The following is a 20,000-nucleotide window of genomic DNA, read 5'->3' as shown; positions in this document are numbered from 1 at the left end:
AGCAAAATCAAGAAAGAGGAAGACAGCTGCTCAGACTGTTGGTATGTATAGTTCTGTATTCATAATTTTGTCTGTGAATGTGAGGGGATGGAAATTTAACCAGCAGGCAAGAGGAAGAGGCCAGACATTTTTAGTTTGGAAGATCCAGAATTTGAGTTGGAGTTCACTGGCAAGCAAGGTTTGTTAGTCTTGTTGCTACCCTGCAACAAATGCATATATTGATAGCATTGTCAGTAGGATGGCGCTCAGATTACGAAAAGTGGTCAGCTGAAACGTGTGATGCCACATCTCCAGCCAGCAATGATACTTGTAAAGAGATACGCCAGGAAGAGTCGTTGTTTGTGCATTCTGACTCTGCTGGTATGTCCATGCATGCATTCTTTGCAGCAAAAGTTAAATCAACTATATTATATCCCAAGCTAGATTTGTTGACTTTCTATAAGTTTTGATGCTTGAATTAAGTGAGGGGCATACAGAAAGTACGTTGTAGATATTAATAGTAAGTTCATGTTAATTCTCATACAGAGCTTGTATAATTACTGAACATTAACTGTTTGTACGAATTGAATAGTTGTTGGATGCATGATTAGAACAAAAGTACATTGGTTGATACGTGAGATTGTCAGTATCCTAGCTAAGCTTGGTAACTGCATGCATGTTCATGCATGCTATAATGAATGGAATGTTAACAGATTGGTTGTGTATTGTTTCTTGCTGTGCCATATAGACTCACCAACAATAAAGAGCCTGGCGGCAGAAATAGATTACGTGAAAAATGTTGTTATAAGAATTGAAGAGAAATTTGACAAATTGGCTTCGTCTAATTCGTTTTCAATGGCATCGCGTCAGGTAATTGGTATTTCTGTATATACAATTATAGCTAAGTAACCGTTAGTTAGTTAGATAATTAATATACTATATACCATTATAGCTAAGTAACCGTTAGTTAGTTAGATAATTAATATACTAGTAGAGATCTACCATTAGTTATTGTATTGTAGGTTTCACACAGTGGAACCAAAAAAGAAACAGAAGAGTCTCCTGTGAGTTGCTCATTTGTCATAAATTAATGCAGAAATGAATGTAATATATTGCTCTGCAGGTGAAGTACAAAGACATTGTGTTAACAGATATCCCGTGCTCCCCATCTTCTCCACAGAAGTATGCGAGGAAGCTATTAGATGAAGTGTACACGAAGGAAGAGATGGCGTCAGGTCTATTTAATAAAATAGGCTTCAGTACAAAAGAAGTTCTTTCTCCGACAAGAAAGACCCTTATCTGGAGTAAGTGTTATTTGTATCAAAGAGGTGATAGATGTGTTTGCATGTGTGCATGCACACAAGTACATGCATATACACATGTTTCTATCTTACTATATGTAAAATGGGAGTGACAGTAACTGATCCTGAGAGACTGTGTAAATTCTTGATCTAGATAGTTGTTAATGTTAACTGTTGTTGCATCTTTGTTGTTATACTAATGTGTGTGTGTGTGTGTGTGTGTGTGTGTGTGTGTGTGTGTGTGTGTGTGTGTGTGTGTGTGTGTGTGTGTGTGTGTGTGTGTGTGTGTGTGTGTGTGTGTGTGTGTGTGTGTGTGTGTGTGTTTATATTTATATTTATATTTATACACACATTTTTATTTTACACTACCCCAATACTCCAACTTCCCTCCCAACATCTCTCCCAAGTCAAGTAGGCAAATCCCAACTACGAACATCTAAAACTTCTCATTTGCACACGTGCATGTAACATCTTGGCGTTGTAGCACCATACTTTTACAGACAACTTTTCTAATATGTTCTTGAAAGCTCGAGGAAACGGCATCCCTCTGATTGATGATGTCTTCGAACGTACTCCTTTCAAAGTCTTTGGAGTGAAAGATGATATGAAGCCCAGAGATTCAAAAACTAGTGGGTAGAATAGACCACCTGCTGTGGTAACATTGGCTTCATGCCTGGGCATCTTTTTCACATTCTGCTGCTTCTGCATGCTGCTGCACAAGGACTTATCTCTGCTTTCAATATATAGGAAGCTGTAAAGAGTTATGGATTGTAACATCGAAATATCCAGGTTAACCATTCATGAAATCTGGAGATACATGTACGCCTCCTGGTCTGCTTGAATCATAGCCTGAGCAGTTCTGTTCTTTTTTGACAAGCAAAGCTTGGAATATTACTTCACAAAGAGCAATGTGACGTTGAATATGTAGCAGCTAGACCTCTAGGGCAGCTGATTAGATGGTCACCAAACGAATCGATTGTCGCGCCACAACAGCATAAAACAGAAGATGGTGGAAGAGAAAATATTGGAATGCCGAGTCATGTCCGGATCGCAATTACGAATTCACGCGGAGGAATGGCGAGGCCTAGATTGGGGTTAGGTAATGCCCGCAACCAACCCTCGCTTGGTTTGACGAAATTGGGTTCAGACTAGCTTTGTCTCTTAGACTCTCATTTATCATTAAGGAGTTGAAAGATTGTAATGTATCTATTTCTGAATATTCTGCTAAGAAGCTGTGTTGAGATCCAAAGTATGCATTGCAGGTAAACTTTCAAGAATACTGTACGCTTCATTTTTGTCTTGAACTTGAAAATCAGGACAAAATTCCTCTTCAACAAATTCGGTGTTCGAATTGCCTTCCTTTCTTAAGAGACTTTGAATCAACTTTTGTGTGGTATTGCAACTTCCTATGAAAGCTGCTGATGATCGAGGTTAGTGCTTGTCTGAGACCAAGACCTCCTGTGTCAACTGGTAGTGTGGCTTGGAGCCACAAGGAATCTGGAATAGATGAGCAAGTTATTAGTTCAAGAGATTGTCTCAAACCCCTGTCAAAACGAGAAATTCACTGTCTGTCAGACCAGGCATTACAGTCCGCAAAAGGTGATTAACGTTACAGACACTCAAGCAACTGCACAAAAGGTGTAATTCAACCTGGGGGTTGTCTATGTCGTTGAGATGTGATTGAATATCGAGGACTTTGTCTATCTGCTTAGTGACCATATTTTGAAAGAAACTATCTGACCCATGGACTGGTGAACCGAGCAATTCCAATCCATCAGTACGCCTATGAATTTCAGTAGGAAATTGAAAGAACGTATTGTCCCTGATGGCCAATAAATCTCGCATTTATCCAAATTGAGGTGAAGACCGAATCAAGGACCTTTTGCTAAGAATGATTCTACTATATATATATATAAGAAAGAGTCTTGAAGGAATAGCTAACTGCTCTCTTTCTGAAAATTCGTGGAAACAGGCCACACTGCCAATTCGTTTGGGCGGTCTTCGTTTGAGGGAAGCCTGCAGAAGTGCCCCTGCATCTTACCTTGCCAGTTGTAACTCCACTCGTCAATTGATATGTTGGTTCCATTCTCTGCTTCCTCAGTTGAAAGTGTCATTTTCCATTGTAAACGAGCACACTTTTCCAGGAGAGCAGGTTGCTCATGAACGTCTATGTCAAAGTATTCCAGACACAGCTCTTAAGACTGAAATGACCAGTCAAAAAAGTTTGCAGAGTAGGCTGGATTCTGATTTAAGTTCTTCCCTCAAAGATTCTGCTAGTATTCGAGATCGCGCTAGACTGAACACCATTTCTGGCCAACATGCTGGTGCATGGTTGCAGGCATTGCCAAACCTAAGCCTCGGCCTCGCCATGCCCAGCAAAGAATTTATTGTTGCTTTGAGAGTCTGGTTGGGTATTCCAATCTTCAACTTGCCTTCTGATGCCAAGCGCTGTACATGTGGTGCAATCATTGACAAATTCGGTGATCATGTATTGGGTTGCAACCAAAGCAGAATCTGAGAATGAAGCATCACAATGCATCTGTGAAGTAGTCTTCAATGCACTCCTAGTGGATGATTCTCGTTGTCGTCGAGAAATGCGATGCAGTAGCACAAGCAATTCAAGACATGGTGATATTTTTCACCCGAATTTTGAACATCGTCTTCCGACATATTTCGACTCGACCGTCCGAAACTCCTTACAGCCATCCTACCTTGTTCAAGCAGCCACTTGTCCAGAGGCAGCGGCTGCAGCAGGAGAGATTGAGAAACATCAGCGGCATGATGCGATGGTTTTGAACACTGGAGGTATTTTTCATCCCCTCGTGGTGGAGTCTTTAGGATTATGGACACCGAACAGTTTACAAGTACTTAAAATTATAGCACGAAGGGCTTCTTTTCTGAACAATGCTGGTATCAGTAGATTGGTTTGTAATTTGCATCAGCAACTGTCTGTAAAGCTATGATTATACAATATGCTAAGATGGTGTTATGTAGAATAGCTTTAGATAGTAGAGTTGATCCCAGTTGGGATCTGTAAGAAGTATAAATATATACATGTCTAATATATATATATATTGTGTGTGTGTGTGTGTGTGTGTGTGTGTGTGTGTGTGCATGTGTGTGTGCATGGATGTGTTCGTGCATTTGTCGTGTGTGTGTGTGTGTGTGTGTGTGTGTGTGTGTGTGTGTGTGTGTGTGTGTGTGTGTGTGTGTGTGTGTGTGTGTGTGTGTGTGTGTGTGTGTGTGTCGTCAAGGTGTCTATAAATGCACCACTCAATGTGCTAGTTATTGCAAGCTTAATTGTTGTTTGAGGTAGAGTGCACCGGCTTAATTATAAGCTGCTTGACACAATGATACCTACACTAGTGGCAGTTAGCCTGCAACAGCTAGCTCTGTTAATTGTTTAAGAAATAGCTTTTTTTGGCTCTGCACATGCAATCACTTCTTCTAGCTAAAATTAAAACAGTTGTGCATGCAGTCTTATGTTTCAATAATGCATTTATTTATGTGATATTTCACAATCACGTACCTGCAGATGCATGGCTTATATGTAATATGCCCCAGTATATGCTTTTTTGTACAATTATCATTTATGAAAGCAATAAAATAGCTGCTTATCCAAAATGTTAGTCTAAACTTAACAGTTTCGAAACATGTACCTGTAGTTGCATGGGACCGGGTTGGTCATGCAGCTATATTATGGTAAAATAATTAAATTAGAATGCCTGGAGCTCTCTATTTGTAAGGCTCCAAGGGAGCATGTATTACTGCAACATATATACCAAGAGCTTTATCGTATCACTCTGGGTGACAGCTAGACAACTGATATATACAAGTTAGGAACATCTTAATTAAAGAAACACTACTATTTGCAGACCAGCAATGCATGTATGAATATTATCATATAGACATGCACTAGCTATATATACCATATTTTATTGTGAGGATTTGATATTACTGTATGTATTTGCATATTGATCACTGTTTCTGTTTGATATATAATATAGAATGCCTTGAGAAGAAATACAAGGAGGCATTCTTGAAAACAGCCACACCTGCGATCAACGAGAGTCTGAACCAAAAATGCAGGGACGCGAAGAAGCATATCAAGAGAAAAATCATACCACAAGTGCAGTCTAAACGTGACAACTACTGCAGTTCTAGTGACAGCAGCTGAGCTATATATAGTTAAATGCAGCTGTTTCATGTTGTGTTATATGCATATGTATGGAAAAATATATATATATATATATATATATATATATATATGAATTTGATGTGCACTATATATTAATTTATTAATTGGCACACGCGTACATCCAAATGAATTTTCTTACTAAGATCCCAGGCCAGCAAGAAGATCCAAGATCCCGTCAGGAAATTGACAGAAATTGGCAATTAATTGACAGTTTCCTATCAAGATCTTAGAATCAAGATCTTGCAGGATCTTGGCGGGATCCCGGCCAAGAACTTCGACCTGGGTGTGTGTGTGTGTGTGTGTGTGTGTGTGTGTGTGTGTGTGTGTGTGTGTGTGTGTGTGTGTGTGTGTGTGTGTGTGTGTGTGTGTGTGTGTGTGTGTGTGTGTGTGTGTGTGTGTGTGTGTGTGTGTGTGTGTGTGTGTGTGTGTGTGTGTGTGTGTGTGTGTGTGTGTGTGTGTGTGTGTGTGTGTGTGTGTGTGTGTGTGTGTGTGTGTGTGTGTGTGTGTGTGTGTGTGTGTGTGTGTGTGTGTGTGTGTGTGTGTGTGTGTGTGTGTGTGTGTGTGTGTGTGTGTGTGTGTGTGTGTGTGTGTGTGTGTGTGTGTGTGTGTGTGTGTGTGTGTGTGTGTGTGTGTGTGTGTGTGTGTGTGTGTGTGTGTGTGTGTTGACTTGTGACTGGCTGAAGCAGCCATTGCATGCAGAGATGAATAATCTTGTTGGTTTTTATTTCATTGAACTTGGACTGTTGGAGAATATTTTTGCAGTAGTCATTGTCTTATCAGGTCGTCTTCATTTTCTATTTTCTTTTCTCTTGCAGCATGTGTACAGTGTGATGGAGGAATAATGATAATAATACATTCTTGTGTATGCAGTGGGGATGGACAGGTTTGATTGTGGCAGCAGTGAAGGGATTTGATGATATAGTGAATATACTTTTGAAGACCAAAGAGACTAGTGTGATGAAGGGAGATTGGGTGAGTTTGAGTATTGAGAGGTTGAGTTGATATTGTGGTGTCTGTTGTGCATGTATTAAACATATTTGTGAGTGTAATGCATTGATTTTGCTATTGTTTGTGTTTGTGTGTTGATCATTCTATTGAATGTCTCATTGTGTGTTGAATGGAATGTCTGTTGCTTTAATATATTTTAACATAAACACTCTCTCACTATCTTATCAGTTTCTTCTTTACTCGGGGGGGGGGATGACAGCCATCCATCTTGCTGCAGCGAATAATCACGTGACCATTGTAGAGAGACTTTTGTCTTGTTCTGTTCCTGTTGATATCAATGATAATGATGGTTGTACACCACTGTGGGATGCTGCCTATCGTGGTTGTGTGTGTTGTGTTGATGTTCTCCTAAAACATGGAGCGAGTCCCCAACATGAGAGGTGATGCATTCAATATCCTTCAGTCAATAATATTACTAACGTGATGTCATTGTGGGATAGTAAGAGTGGATCACCACTGGTAATTGCCAAGGTAAAAGGTCACAGTGATGTGGTTGAGATGATGGAAGAAGCCATAAGATGTAAGTGAAAGAAACAATTAATTTGTGTTTTTGTTTTTTCTTCTTTTGATTTAATGTGATGATTTTGGTGTGAGGTTAGATTGATATTGTTGAATGATTTGCTTGTTATCTTGTCTGTGGAGCTATTGTAGTGATGTGCTGCTTTTGATCTTCTCACTTCTTTTCCTCTCAACATTTGGGTTGAGGTGATGTGTCTGCTTGTTTTATTGTGTGTTGTATGTCTGTGTGTCTGTCCATTTCCATTTGTCAATCAAATCAGTTAATGAGTTAATAATATTTTCCTGTTGTCTTCTCCTGTACATATCTGTATGTTTATCTTTTTGCACACTCGTGTGTAAATTATTATTTGTTTGTCTTTTGTTAATTTTTATCTGTTGGTCATGTTGGACAAATTGTTGTTGCTTGTTGTTTTAATTAAATTACCTTTGTGTGTGCGTGTGTGTACATTATTTAAGTTAAGTTGTCTTTTCTCTTACAGTGAGATCTCATCCGTATATTGAGGGTCATGTGTCTGTTATGAGACATCAATATGAAGAGAAAGTAATGTGACATTTTCATCTCTAGTTGTCTGTTTGCCAAGTTGTGTTTGTGTTGCATAGATTGCTGAACTGGAGAGTGAAGTGGAGAAGATGAAAGAAGAATTAAGACAATCATCCCTGGTCCATGAGAGTGAAAGAACAAGACTGAGTAACGAAATCCAACGGAAACAGAAGGAAATACGACGTCTCAGAATGTCAGCAGCTGATAGAGTAGGACAAGCACACACATTGTCCACATGTACAGTAGCATGACATTTGCCTTTCATTCTTTTTATTTTGTACTGATTGAGTTGGATTTGGATATAAATAATACAATCTGAAACTTGGTTGTCGTTGCAGTCACCAGGTAGCAAATGTGTGTGTGTGTGTGTGTGTGTGTGTGTGTGTGTGTGTGTGTGTGTGTGTGTGTGTGTGTGTGTGTGTGTGTGTGTGTCTGTGTGTGTCTGTGTCTGTGTGTGTGTCTGTGTGTGTCTGTGTCTGTGTGTGTGTCTGTGTGTGTGCATGTGATTTCTATTTCATCAGCGAATCTTCTTTGAGTTTGCAATCCTGTCCATCACTTCCAAGTATTATAAATTCATCTAATTCTTGTTTTTATGCAGAATGTATCATGCGTGCTGTCAGTGTTCTTGCTTGTGATCAGTGGAGTGACGTTGGTCTTGAGTTAGGCTACACAACAAGTTCTCTCAAATCACACACTAAAGGCATTGCCGACGATTGCAGCAAACTGCATTTCATACTGAGAAAAAAAGGCGAATCTGTTGGTAGCAGCAAAGTTGTTGGTATCATCTTGTCTGCTTGCCAGCAGATTTCCATGCCAATTTGTGCTGCTGCAATAAGAGATGAGGTGGTTAGACGTCAAGAGAGACCGAGAACACAGAACGGTGGACAATAGAATAATTGACTTTGTCACTTTGTTGTTTGCATGGCTGATCATATGGTTTATTGTTGATGTGAGCAAGTGATGTTTTCCATTTTAGAAGAAACACATCTTTCTTGTTTGTACTGCTACATGCGTTCTTCTTTTGTTTTTACATTCATGGTTATGTGTTAATTAACAAACACAAAGACAGACACACAAATAGAGAGACAGACAAACGAACAGACAGACAAACAGAGAGACAGACAGGCAAACAGACAAACCGACAGACAGACAGACAAACAGACAGACAAAAACCACCAACAGACAAATTTAATAAAAATATTATATTAAATACAATTAATTAATATATTACAATAATATTATTGCCGAACGTAGTTAAAATTCTGAAATCAAAAACACATCCTGGAACTTACAATGCTATATCACGTGATAACCTCATTCTCCCGGATAAGTTGCAATGGCCTACCAACAGCCATACCAGCAATACAACCAGTACCAACAACCTGCCGCAGCGCCACCTCCCGGCGCCCCAGACCAACAATTTCTCTGGACAGTATTTCAGAGGTATGTTTAGCAGCGCATTAGTGCGTCAATAAGTCATTCTGTTGTCAGTGATTTTCTCACTTTGTTTTGCATGAAGAGTTGACAAGGACAGGAGTGGACAGATAACGGCAGATGAGTTGCAGTCTGCTCTGTCGAATGGTTAGTGTAGGATGCGTCTGATTGTAGTCTGTTGTCTTGTATTTGCCAGTAGATGTGCGTCAGTGTGTGGTGTGTATCTGTCTGTCTGTCTGTCTTTCTGTCTGTCTGTCTGTCTGTCTGACTGTCTGTCTGCCTGTCTGTCTCTGTCTGTCTCTGTCTGTCTGTCTGTCTGTCTGTCTGTCTGTCTGTCTGTCTGTCTGTCTGTCTGTCTGTCTGTCTGTTTCTTTGTCTGTCTGTCTGTCTTTTGTCTGTTTTTCTGTCTGTCTGTCTGTCTGTCTGTTTGTCTGTCTGTCTGTCTGTCTGTTTGTCTGTCTCTGTGGGTTGTCTTGAAATATCGTATATCATATTAGCTTGGTTGTTATGTGCTACTGTTAATTAATTAATGTGTGACTGTGTCACGTGTTAGGGACTTGGACTCCATTTAATCCTGAAACCGTTCGACTAATGATTGGTATGTATGCTGTTTATTCTCTACTGTTTATGTGCCTTACTACAGTTGGCTAAGATTTGGCCATCTACTGTCATTAGGTTTGTATGATCAGGATCACTCTGGCACCATCAATTTCCACGAATTTGCTGCATTGTGGAAGTACGTGACCGACTGGCAGACGACATTCAAGAGTTACGATCGAGACAACTCGGGCTCGATTGACAAGTATGAGCTGAAGACAGGTCTGTATTGCTGTGAAATTCGTTGTTGTTTTGGCTGTGTCTCGTGTCTTTACTGACAGACAGACAGATAGGCAGACAGACAACCACACAGACAGACAGACAGGCAGACAGACAGACAACCAGACAGACACACAGACAGACAGATAGACAGACAGGCAGGCAGACAGGCAGACACACAAACAGACATACAAAGAAATAGACAAACAAACAGACAGACAAGTACATATGTGTGTACTTGTGTTTTGTTTGTTGTGATTGTAAATGATTGTGGAGACGGTTAATTTCTTGTTTATTGTGTGCAGCGTTGACGAGCTTTGGCTACCGTTTGTCTGATCGATTTTATGATATGTTGCTTCGCAAGTTTGATCGTACAGGACGAGGCACTATTGCTTTTGATGATTTTATTCAGTGTTGTGTTGTTATGCAGGTATCCAGTTGACGAACAATGTTTGCATGACGTACATAGGAGTTGTGTGTTGTTGTGCTGTGTGGTGTGTGTGTGTGGGTAGGTGTGTGTGTGTGTGTGTGTGTGTGTGTGTGTGTGTGTGTGTGTGTGTGTGTGTGTGTGTGTGTGTGTGTGTGTGTGTGTGTGTGTGTGTGTGTGTGTGTGTGTGTGTGTGTGTGTGTGTGGTGTGTGTGTGTGTGTGTGATGTGTGTGTATGTGTGTGTGTGTGTGTGTGTGTGTGTGTGTGTGTGTGTGTGTGTGTGTGTGTGTGTGTGTGTGTGTACATGTGTGTGTGTGTGTGTGTGTGTGTGTGTGTGTGTGTGTGTGTGTGTGTGTGTGTGTGTGTGTGTGTGTGTGTGTATGTGTGTGTGTGCAGGCATATGTGTACATTGGCTTGCGGTGGTATTGAATCAAATTTTCTGTTCTAGACACTGACAGGCTCATTTAGACGATATGACACAAACCAGAGCGGTTGGATCCAGCTTTCGTATGAACAGTTTCTCATGCTCGTGTTTAGCATGAAGACATAATAACACTCATCATTTGATCTAATGTCAACCAATGAAGCACACAATTTCTCTTAATGTGACAACTAGTTTCAATCGTGTATTGTATCTGGTAGTGTATTGTACTGTACGTGTAGGATTTGGATGGATTGCACCTTATGTGACGTCATATTTTACTTCGTAAATACAATTAGTAGTGCAGCTGCTGCGGACTTGTACTGTAGTCTCTAGTGTCACTCATTCTTTTATTGCAATTGATGACATTTCTATTTGTTGACAAAATGTTTACAGGAGATATAACGAATGTGAAAGAACAATCTTTAGAATTTAGAAGTAAGTGTATTACTAATGTCCACTTAATTAATTAAAGTTAATTAAATTATTTTAGAATCAGTGGAAATCCATTATCTGGGTTAATCAATCACCATGGCTACGTATTTAGCTAATCTTTGTAACATTAACACAAGCAAACAAGAATATGGTCGAGAAGAGAGCGACTAGGACGGATGGAGTTTGGGTCGAGTCTTCTATGCCAGTAACCCGACTCTCTGCTTGCTCGCTTATATCGTTTTCTTGTCACGTGACGTGCAGACTATCCCTAGTGCGTTAGCCTCACAACACTCAAAACAGAATGCCATGGTCTGCATCGTTAGTGGTGTATTTACTTGTTTTAAATTATCAACAGTTTTTCTAGGGTACCGGAGCCTCTGCGATTGCAATAAAAAGAGAAGAAGTGGAAGAACTAGCAGATGGCACCAACTGTACGAGAAATAATGATTTAGTTGTGTGTCTGAATGACGTGTAGAGATTACAGAAAGGAATCATTGTGTTTGTACATAACAGTACAGTTTGAATTTTAATTTTAACAAAGTTTGCAGTGACTGATATATATATATATATATATATATATATATATATATATATATATACACATGATTGACATAATTGATATAAATTATTGATAATAAATAAATAAATTATTGATAATAAGTAAATAAATTATTAATAATAAATAAATAAATTATTGATAATAAATAATATAAATTATTGATAATAAATAAATAAATTATTGATAATAAATAATATAAATTATTGATAATAAATAAATAAATTATTGATAATAAATAATAAATTATTGATAATAAATAAATAAATTATTGATAATAAATAAATAAATTATTGACAATAAATAAATAAATTATTGATTATAAATAATATAAATTTTTGATAATAAATAAATAAATTATTAATAATAAATAATATAAATTATTACTAATAAATAAATAAATTATTGATAATAAATAAGTAAATTATTGATAATAAATAAGTAAATTAGTGACAATAAATAAATAAATTATTGACAATAAATAAATAAATTATTGATAATAAATAATATAAATTATTGATAATAAGTAAATAAATTATTAATAATAAATAATATAAATTATTGATAATAAATAATATAAATTATTGATAATAAATAATAAATTATTGATAATAAATAAATATATTATGGTCACTTTATTTCTTTATCAATTTTATAATTAGCAAATTATTATGACGTTCTGCTTACTTTAAATTCAAAAAATTTAAATTTTGATGTGTTATCATGTCAACTGTCTGTTAGTTTCAGAAAAGGAAATTAAATACCTTTACAAGCGTTTCATGGTCTTGGATCCAAGTTGCACATCTGGGGCTTTCATTGATGATGTTCTTCATTTGCCTGAATTTGCCTTCAATCCAGTAGCAGCTGGTCTTGTTCCTCTTTATGCCACGTGGGACGAAGAGAATCCAAATGACAGAGATAAGGCTCGTTTGCATCTAAATCAGTTTATACAGTTGATGTTTTTACTCCATCCAAATACACCAGACAAAGAAAAGCTGCGAAGTAATTTATTTAATAGAAATCAATAAATCAATTATTTATCATTAGACGGGATGTGTTGCTACTGTTTTGTTGTTTAGAGCTGTTTCTTGTGTTTGATGGAGATGGAGATGGTAAACTATGTGATGCAGACCTTTTCCAGGCGTTGAAGATGTTTGTGGGAAATCAACAAACAGATGAACAAATCAGAGAGCTTGTAGATGGTTTGCTTTACAAGGACGGAGAGAAGCGGCCTTATTTACCTGTACATGAATTTATCCGGGTAAAAACATCACAATATTGTTTGTAATATGTACAATTAGTTGTACCAATATGCACACTGATTTAGGGAAAGAGACTATCTATAGACTACAAACATTACCTGGTGGTTGGACCTTGATGGTGTAGTCTATACAGAGTTAGGGCATGATCAGCTCTGACAGACCATCACACAACTATTGTATGGTCACATGTGTATTCTATACACACACACACACACACACACACACACACACACACACACACACACACACACACACACACACACACACACACACACACACACACACACCAAGGAAGTAGGCAGGTGGGTGAGTGGTGGACAGGCATGCAAACGTTCAACAAAATAGAAATGTAGACAATTGTTTACAGGCAGTGATGATGTTCCTAATGAGACAATTTATGTTGTTGTAATTTGTACTTTTTTCTGGCTTTTTCTAATTATTGTGGCTAATTGGTTTCTTTTCTGTGAAGTTTATACCTCGAAACGAACTGCGAGAGAAACTCACGGTGGATCTTCCAAACTGAAATCTCAAGACCACAATAGCCTGCTTGTTGAGCGTATATTTAGTATGCGGAACTACAACTACAACATTTCTACACGTTAGTCTCCTTTGCTGTCTTTGCTTCAGCTGCTGCCTTCCTCTTCTCAACAGCCTGAACAGAAGAACACAGCAATTTGAGGCGGTATGCGTCTCTTATGATGAAAGATTGTCATTACTGTTTCAACAAGTGGTGCCAGTTCTCCTCGTTCTCCAAGGATCTTCAGCATTTCCATGATCAGTGGGATGTAGTTGTGTTTTCGTCTGATGTTTTCAATCTAGAGAAAGACAGAAAGCATTGCTTTCAGATTCCATAATGTGGGAACTGTAGTATGGATATAGTAATGTAAGACACATCACCTTGTACTTGTGCATTTTCTCTGTCTCGCTAGCGATCAGCGACTGCAGATCTACGAGACGAGATTCTATTTCTTCCAGCTGTGATGTCAGCTCATCAGGTAGTAGTGAAGTGGGATCATCAACATCCGTTTCCATGCCCACCTACAGACACTTCAAGTTTATCTTGACCCTACAGTCTCACGCTACCAGGTAGTGTGTGTGTGTACTAGACGCGTGTCAATCACTCTGTCTGCCTGCATGGCTGCATGCATTCCCGTGCGGCAGCCTGCATGTCTGTTTTTGTCTGTCTGTCTCCTGTCTGTCCGTGAGGCTGCTTGTCCATTACCTACCTCTCCTGCTGCAAGTTTCTCCAGCTGAAATGAAAGGTACGTGAAATATAAACGTACAATTATTACACAAACACCACCACCAATGACTCACTTTTTCCAACACCTGCATCTTTGTTTCCTCCAAACTTGTTGTTTCTCTGAGATATATCTGTTTTCGGTCTGACACTATTGCCATCAAATTGAAGCGTATTTCGTCAGCTTCAAAACTAATAGAAACAAACGATTATTTGCACACCACCAACCTTGTACTACAGCTAGCAACTAGTCTATTGATTTGTGTATGCGCATATAACAGTCACTAATGCTGCTATGTTATTTAGATCGTGTGAAATGCACAAATCAGAGCCAGCATGATACAGACATGCTGCACATGCACAAAGCAACTGAAGACGTGATCATATGAGCATACAGCACACACACAGTGACACACACACACACACACACACACACACACACACACGGTGACACACACACACACACACACACACACACACACACACACACACACACACAGTGACACACACACACACACACACACACACACACAGTGACACACACACACACACACACACACACACACACACACAGTGACACACACACACACACACACACACACACACAGTGACACACACACACACACACACACACACACACACACACAGTGACACACACACACACACACACACACACACACACACACACACAGTGACACACACACACACACACACACACACACAGTGACACACACACACACACACACACACACACACACAGTGACACACACACACACAGTGACACACACACACACACACACACACACACACACACACACAGTGACACACACACACACACACACACACACACACACACACACACACACACACACACACACACTAAATGACATGCTTACCTTGCTATTCTTTCATCTAAAATTGGTTTGCATGTTTCCAGCCAGTCGCGTTCAGAACACTTGCCGTGGTCTATTGGACCGTCTTTGAGACCATCCAGTTCGTACAACCGACCACCAATGGGAACGTATCCAACAAAGTGGTAAGCATCTTCGTCTCCCTTAGTAAGACTTTCATCAAATTCAAAGAGCTGCTGCCTAGAAGAAACATCTTGTATTGGGATAGTACCAAGAGAGGAGATACAGTCAGTAACAGGAAAGCACAATAAATTTGTATACGACAGATAGACAGATAGACAAACAGACAGATCGACAAACAGACAGATAGACAAACAGACAGATAGACAGACAGACATGACAGACAGACAGACAGATAGACAGACATGTGATCTCTAGAAAGATGGCAGTAATTTCAGCTGGACAAAAATCTTGCAGTGTCCTTGACAAATATCAATTTGTTTTAAACTAAGTGGTTAAATGTATTCTGATCCCCTATGGGGTCATCTGTTGTAGCCTTAAGTGTTTGTTGTTGATTTAGAGGAACTTTACTTAGAGACTAGCTTTTAAGTTCTTGATGGAAATTTCTTTGGATTTGAAAAATATATGTCAGACAGACAGATAGACAGACAGACACAAATAGACAGTCAAACAAACAGACAGACATGACAGACAGACAGACATGACAGACAGATAGACAGACATGACAAACAGACAGACAGACAGACATGACAAACAGTCAGACAGACAGACAGACAGACATGACAGACAGATAGACAGACATGACAGACATATATGACAAACAGACAGACAGACAGACAGACATGGCAGACAGAGAGACAGACATGACAGAGAGACAGAGAGACAGATTGACAGACAGACAAAAATAGACAGTCAAACAAACAGACAGACAGACATGACAGACAGACAAACAGACAGACATGACAGACAGATAGACAGACATGACAGACAGACAGACATGATAGATAGACATGACAGACAGACAGACAGACATGGCAGACAGAGAGACAGACATGACAGAGAGACAGAGAGACAGATTGACAGACAGACAAAAATAGACAGTCAAACAAACAGACAGACAGACATGACAGACAGACAAACAGACAGACATGACAGACAGATAGACAGACATGACAGACAGACAGACATGATAGATAGACATGACAGACAGACAGACATGACAGACAGACATCACTTGCTATCACAGACATGACAGACAGCATGATATCACTTGCTAACATGCAAACACGGAGGTGGACCTATCTGGACACACGGTTCCATTGTAAACATGTGGGCAAATTGTTTGAGTGATCTCCACATTACTCACAAAACGGAGCCTAGGGACCTATATGATGGCAACCATTGTCAACCAGATATTGTGTATTTCAACCCTCAATCTGGCACTGATGTTGAATTGCATATTTCCCTTGCCCATCCTTGGAATGGTGACATCCTATCACTCGCTTCCAAGGAAGATGGTGCAGCTGCAGCTAGAACGGAGCAGCATAAAGTGACAAAATATGGTTAGCAGACAGACAGACAGATAGACAGACAGGCACAAATGGACAGTCAAACAAACAGACAGACAGACAGACATGATAGACAGACATGACAGACAGTCAGACAGACAGACAGATAGACAGACAGACACAAATAGACAGTCAAACAAACAGACAGACAGACATGACAGACAGACAGACAGATAGACAGACATGACAGATAGACAAACAAACAGACAGACATAACAGACAGATAGACAGACAGAGAGAGAAAGCTCTAGATCTACAGTACAATTGAGTGATTGTAACATGTCATGTATGCAAGAGGTCATGTACTGAGTCCTACTTCAATGTCCTAATTAATTAACTAATATAGTGCGGTAGAAACATGAATGTTGGAACACAGTTTTAATATCATAGAAACGTGTGTTCAAGTACAATAAAACAATTCAAAATAAGGATGACAAACCAACAACAAATAGACATATAAACACAAACAGGCAGGGAGACAAACAGAATGTGATGTTTCACAGAAAGGAAAAAACCTTGAAAAACTGTTGTGAACCTCCCGTATTTCGTCAGAATTTGTCATAGTCAGTCCTCTCATCTGAATACACAACCTCAAGTCAGTTCCAACATTCCGATGGATTGTCAAGCTCACATTGCCATCCATTGTTGCTGTGAATTCCTTGAATTGACCGAGAGTTAGTCCCAAATCAACATCAGAGTGACCACAGTTGAGCAGGACGTTCAGTATTGCTTGTGTAGCACATGCATTTCTAATGACCTGCATAGTCGACACAACCGAATAAATCACTGACAATGTGAAGTAGCAAATCTCCACTGTCAGTGCAACATTGGGAGCGGCTATTCACTACTGTAACATATGATACAGCAACTTTGGTTGCAATCAATCAGCAAACCAGTTCAAATAGTTTAGCTTTCTGTCATAATTTATATATTACATCTGTCTGTCTGTATGGAAGTGTGTCTGTCAAATATCTGTCTGTCTGTTTGTCTGTCTGTCTGTCCATCCGTCTGTCTGCCTGTTCGTCTATCTGTCTGCCTGTCTGCCTTCCTGTTCGTCTATCTGTCTGTCTTGTCCGTCTGTCTGTCTGTCTGTCCATCCGTCCGTCCGTCTGTCTTTCTGACCTGTTTTGCAAAGAACAGACTACTTAGACGACTGTCTTGAACAAGTAAGCCTTTCTCTTTCTCTTCCGGTCTCCATTTGAAAAGGAAAATGAGACCATGAACTGGTCTACACACGAGCCAAGCCACTACATTATCCTACAGTACAATCATCACCGTGCTACTGCAGACTGTCTACCTAAGATTTTCAAAAAACTCTTTATCTAGAGTGTAGACTTCTTCCACTTGAACTCCAGACACCCCTACAAGAGGACCCAACATCAGATCAACGCCAGTTAGTCAGTTACACTATAAGTGCACCAAATCCACGAATAAGTTCCGTAAAAACGCCTGGATCGCTTTCAATCAAGCACCACTCTCCTGCCATGATAGCGCAAGCCTCGAGGTTCCAAACAAGCAGTTGCTGAGATCTGGGACTCCGAGGCTATTACGCCAATTGATCACGTGGGCACGCGCGCGAGCGTGAGGATGCTGCTGTCATGGCGTAGCTCGCTTGTTTTGTCCTCGCGAAGGCTCTTCCAATCCTCAATTAGAATGTATAGATGCGACAAGCGAAAAACACAATCCACGCAGGTAAATGACGTCATCTAATATGCAATATTTTCTAAATGTTTTTTTTCTCATTTTTAGTATGAATGTCCTCACACGTTGAAGAGTCAAATATCTCTGAGGAAATACAGATTGCTAAATCCCTTCATTGAATTAGACGTTCGTCAAGGTTGGAATGAATTGCTAAGGAATAGGAGTAAACAAGGTCACGTGATATTTGGTCGAAATGTTGCTGCTGGTGATCGTGTGTCAAAGAGTTGTAGAAAGCAGCTACTAATGAACAGTCGAGATTTTGGCATGTCTATGTATGCAATTTCCAGTAGCCTCGCCGGCACGTGCCAAGACTTTGAGAAGCCGAGAGGCGTGGACACGACGTCTTCGACTATAAAACATTATGATGGAAATGATTTATCTAACAATGATAGAAACACTCAACAAGCATCACTGGAACAGAGCACTGTTGCAATCAGTTTCCAAGGCAAGCAGTTGGACAAGTTACAAACATCACGCTGTTGCAATTCACAGCTGCCGAGTTCAGATCATGTGCCTGAAATCATATCTTTTGCTTACAACGCATTGCAAAGAAAAGAAAACGAAGAATCCAGCGATATGTGTTGTCTGTATGCCCAGAATCAAAATAGAGTGAACAAACCTCTAGCAGACCCATCGTGGATGAAGGCCACACCCACGCAATTGTCTGTCGCTTTGTTGAAGCTAAGAGAAGAGGTAGATGATCATAACTGTATGTCGATCATACATATCCGTGTAACTTTGTGTATGTGTGTGTACATGTAGCTTCCTGCTTTTTTTAATTATCCTCCAAGGCTGGAAATGTATTCAAGAAATTTGGTAGTAGAAAATGGGTTGATGGGTTTGGCGATTACTACTAGGTAATATTTTATTGATATTAATATGTGAATTCTTTGAAAATATTTTCTATTTTAGGGGTCTCCTACTTTATCGTTTGCAACTTTTCATATTTAGGTTTTGTGCAAGCATTCGATTTGCTCATCCTGTGATGGAAATATTGAAAATGACAAAAGAGTCAGAACAATCAAGCATTCATGTGCGATGGAGAGTGAGGGGAATGCCGTTAATACGTCTCGTCGGAGTCAAGGCACAAGAAAGGTAATTTGGGGTTGACAGCACGTACGAATAAAAGTTATACGAGGCCACAGTAGACAGAGATTAATTAATTAATTAATTAACAAACAGTGTACATGTAGGAGGATGAAAAAATTTATAGTTTTGAAATAATTAATTAATTAACAAACAGTGTACATGTAGAAGCATGAAATAAATTTATAGTTTTGAATTAATTAATTAACTAATTAATTAATTAACAAACAGTGTACATGTAGGAGGATGAAATAAATTTATAGTTTTGAATTAATTAATTAATTAACAAGCAATGTACATGTAGGTGGATGAAATAAATTTATAGTTTGAATTAATTAATTAATATGGGTTGTAATGTATTTGCATATTTAGTTAGTAACTGTATATTCAAATCAGTGTACCGAAAACCAGAATTCGTGCGATGATTTAATTAAGCGACCAAAATATCATCACAGTGTGCATAGACACGCGCATGTGTATTCATTCCATCTTTCTGCCGCCGTTTTCCCATAGATCCGCTTGCGCTATGATCCCAGAATGAAGTCGAACAGGCAGTAGACGCCTATGCACAAAGGCTTTCTTTCATGTTGTACTGTAGTTGGTTGTGGTAGCCTCGCCCCAGACGCAGTGTGGGT

General features: G+C 39.3%; 6 protein-coding genes and 1 long non-coding RNA gene across 8 annotated transcripts in view; 6 read left to right on the top strand and 1 right to left on the bottom strand.

Annotated features, from left to right (window-relative positions):
• The window catches only part of LOC134191651 (uncharacterized), a 969-nt gene extending 929 nt beyond the window's left edge, over positions 1-40 (top strand). Inside the window, exon 3 of the long non-coding RNA XR_009971826.1 lies at positions 1-40. This exon is cut by the window's left edge and continues 10 nt beyond it. This is a non-coding gene — a long non-coding RNA (uncharacterized LOC134191651).
• Positions 41-117: 77 nt separating this feature from the next.
• On the top strand, positions 118-5,484 carry LOC134191650 (uncharacterized). The gene is made up of 6 exons (XM_062660270.1): positions 118-178; positions 238-360; positions 728-849; positions 1,002-1,043; positions 1,103-1,283; positions 5,288-5,484. The coding sequence occupies exons 3-6, from the start codon at positions 835-837 to the stop codon at positions 5,455-5,457; spliced, it is 408 nt and encodes a 135-aa protein (XP_062516254.1). The 5' UTR covers positions 118-178; positions 238-360; positions 728-834; the 3' UTR covers positions 5,458-5,484.
• A 952-nt stretch (positions 5,485-6,436) lies between these two features.
• Positions 6,437-8,590, top strand: LOC134191313 (protein fem-1 homolog CG6966-like). Its single transcript, XM_062659917.1, has 5 exons — positions 6,437-6,866; positions 6,927-7,006; positions 7,485-7,546; positions 7,606-7,755; positions 8,145-8,590. The coding sequence occupies exons 1-5, from the start codon at positions 6,577-6,579 to the stop codon at positions 8,208-8,210; spliced, it is 648 nt and encodes a 215-aa protein (XP_062515901.1). The 5' UTR covers positions 6,437-6,576; the 3' UTR covers positions 8,211-8,590.
• A 269-nt stretch (positions 8,591-8,859) lies between these two features.
• Positions 8,860-11,059, top strand: LOC134191056 (programmed cell death protein 6-like). The gene is made up of 6 exons (XM_062659613.1): positions 8,860-8,989; positions 9,066-9,127; positions 9,534-9,578; positions 9,656-9,799; positions 10,102-10,226; positions 10,673-11,059. The coding sequence occupies exons 1-6, from the start codon at positions 8,883-8,885 to the stop codon at positions 10,772-10,774; spliced, it is 585 nt and encodes a 194-aa protein (XP_062515597.1). The 5' UTR covers positions 8,860-8,882; the 3' UTR covers positions 10,775-11,059.
• Positions 11,060-11,424: 365 nt separating this feature from the next.
• LOC134190565 (calcineurin subunit B-like) lies at positions 11,425-13,505 on the top strand. The gene is made up of 4 exons (XM_062659013.1): positions 11,425-11,511; positions 12,378-12,638; positions 12,716-12,897; positions 13,368-13,505. The coding sequence occupies exons 2-4, from the start codon at positions 12,416-12,418 to the stop codon at positions 13,419-13,421; spliced, it is 459 nt and encodes a 152-aa protein (XP_062514997.1). The 5' UTR covers positions 11,425-11,511; positions 12,378-12,415; the 3' UTR covers positions 13,422-13,505.
• On the bottom strand, positions 13,419-18,076 carry LOC134190564 (ubiquitin carboxyl-terminal hydrolase isozyme L5-like). Its single transcript, XM_062659012.1, has 11 exons — positions 17,998-18,076; positions 17,876-17,939; positions 17,701-17,806; positions 17,210-17,335; positions 17,094-17,155; positions 15,035-15,229; positions 14,216-14,330; positions 14,125-14,148; positions 13,796-13,936; positions 13,615-13,713; positions 13,419-13,550 (listed from the first exon to the last, which is right to left on the bottom strand). Exons 1-11 carry the CDS (start codon positions 18,062-18,064, stop codon positions 13,491-13,493), a joined length of 1,059 nt encoding a protein of 352 aa, XP_062514996.1. The 5' UTR covers positions 18,065-18,076; the 3' UTR covers positions 13,419-13,490.
• Positions 18,077-18,158: 82 nt separating this feature from the next.
• LOC134190969 (uncharacterized) overlaps positions 18,159-20,000 on the top strand; it is a 2,228-nt gene continuing 386 nt past the window's right edge. Inside the window, exons 1-4 of one of the 2 annotated variants that reach the window (XM_062659526.1) lie at positions 18,159-18,270; positions 18,328-18,972; positions 19,042-19,136; positions 19,231-19,374. In XM_062659526.1, the coding sequence (XP_062515510.1) occupies positions 18,166-18,270; positions 18,328-18,972; positions 19,042-19,136; positions 19,231-19,374 (989 nt within the window). In that variant the 5' untranslated portion in view covers positions 18,159-18,165. Of the gene's footprint in view, positions 18,271-18,327; positions 18,973-19,041; positions 19,137-19,191; positions 19,375-20,000 lie in introns of both variants that reach the window. The other variant, XM_062659525.1, reaches the window with a different exon arrangement.

This window comes from Corticium candelabrum, chromosome 15 (assembly GCF_963422355.1).
Source record: "Corticium candelabrum chromosome 15, ooCorCand1.1, whole genome shotgun sequence".
Taxonomy (NCBI): domain Eukaryota; kingdom Metazoa; phylum Porifera; class Homoscleromorpha; order Homosclerophorida; family Plakinidae; genus Corticium; species Corticium candelabrum.
Note: the sequence above shows the minus strand (reverse complement) of the source record. Positions and strands in the feature narration are given on the sequence as shown.

Bases quoted from the DNA above. Each gene is read 5' to 3' on its own strand.
- LOC134191650 (XM_062660270.1), top strand. The intron at 1,044-1,102 runs GTGAGTTGCTCA...ATTGCTCTGCAG, and splicing joins AAGAAACAGAAGAGTCTCCT to GTGAAGTACAAAGACATTGT. The intron at 1,284-5,287 runs GTAAGTGTTATT...TATATAATATAG, and splicing joins AAGAAAGACCCTTATCTGGA to AATGCCTTGAGAAGAAATAC.
- LOC134191313 (XM_062659917.1), top strand. From the start codon at position 6,577: ATGTCTCATTGTGTGTTGAATGGAATGTCTGTTGCTTTAATATATTTT. The intron at 6,867-6,926 runs GTGATGCATTCA...ATTGTGGGATAG, and splicing joins GCGAGTCCCCAACATGAGAG to TAAGAGTGGATCACCACTGG. The intron at 7,007-7,484 runs GTAAGTGAAAGA...TTTCTCTTACAG, and splicing joins GATGGAAGAAGCCATAAGAT to TGAGATCTCATCCGTATATT.
- LOC134191056 (XM_062659613.1), top strand. From the start codon at position 8,883: ATGGCCTACCAACAGCCATACCAGCAATACAACCAGTACCAACAACCT. The intron at 8,990-9,065 runs GTATGTTTAGCA...TTTTGCATGAAG, and splicing joins CTCTGGACAGTATTTCAGAG to AGTTGACAAGGACAGGAGTG. The intron at 10,227-10,672 runs GTATCCAGTTGA...TTTCTGTTCTAG, and splicing joins AGTGTTGTGTTGTTATGCAG to ACACTGACAGGCTCATTTAG.
- LOC134190565 (XM_062659013.1), top strand. From the start codon at position 12,416: ATGGTCTTGGATCCAAGTTGCACATCTGGGGCTTTCATTGATGATGTT. The intron at 12,639-12,715 runs GTAATTTATTTA...TTTGTTGTTTAG, and splicing joins AGACAAAGAAAAGCTGCGAA to AGCTGTTTCTTGTGTTTGAT. The intron at 12,898-13,367 runs GTAAAAACATCA...TTTTCTGTGAAG, and splicing joins CTGTACATGAATTTATCCGG to TTTATACCTCGAAACGAACT.
- LOC134190564 (XM_062659012.1), bottom strand. From the start codon at position 18,064: ATGGCAGGAGAGTGGTGCTTGATTGAAAGCGATCCAGGCGTTTTTACG. The intron at 14,331-15,034 runs GTAAGCATGTCA...TGTTTCTATTAG, and splicing joins TTAGATGAAAGAATAGCAAG to TTTTGAAGCTGACGAAATAC. The intron at 13,714-13,795 runs GTGATGTGTCTT...GTCTTTCTCTAG, and splicing joins AGAAAATGCACAAGTACAAG to ATTGAAAACATCAGACGAAA.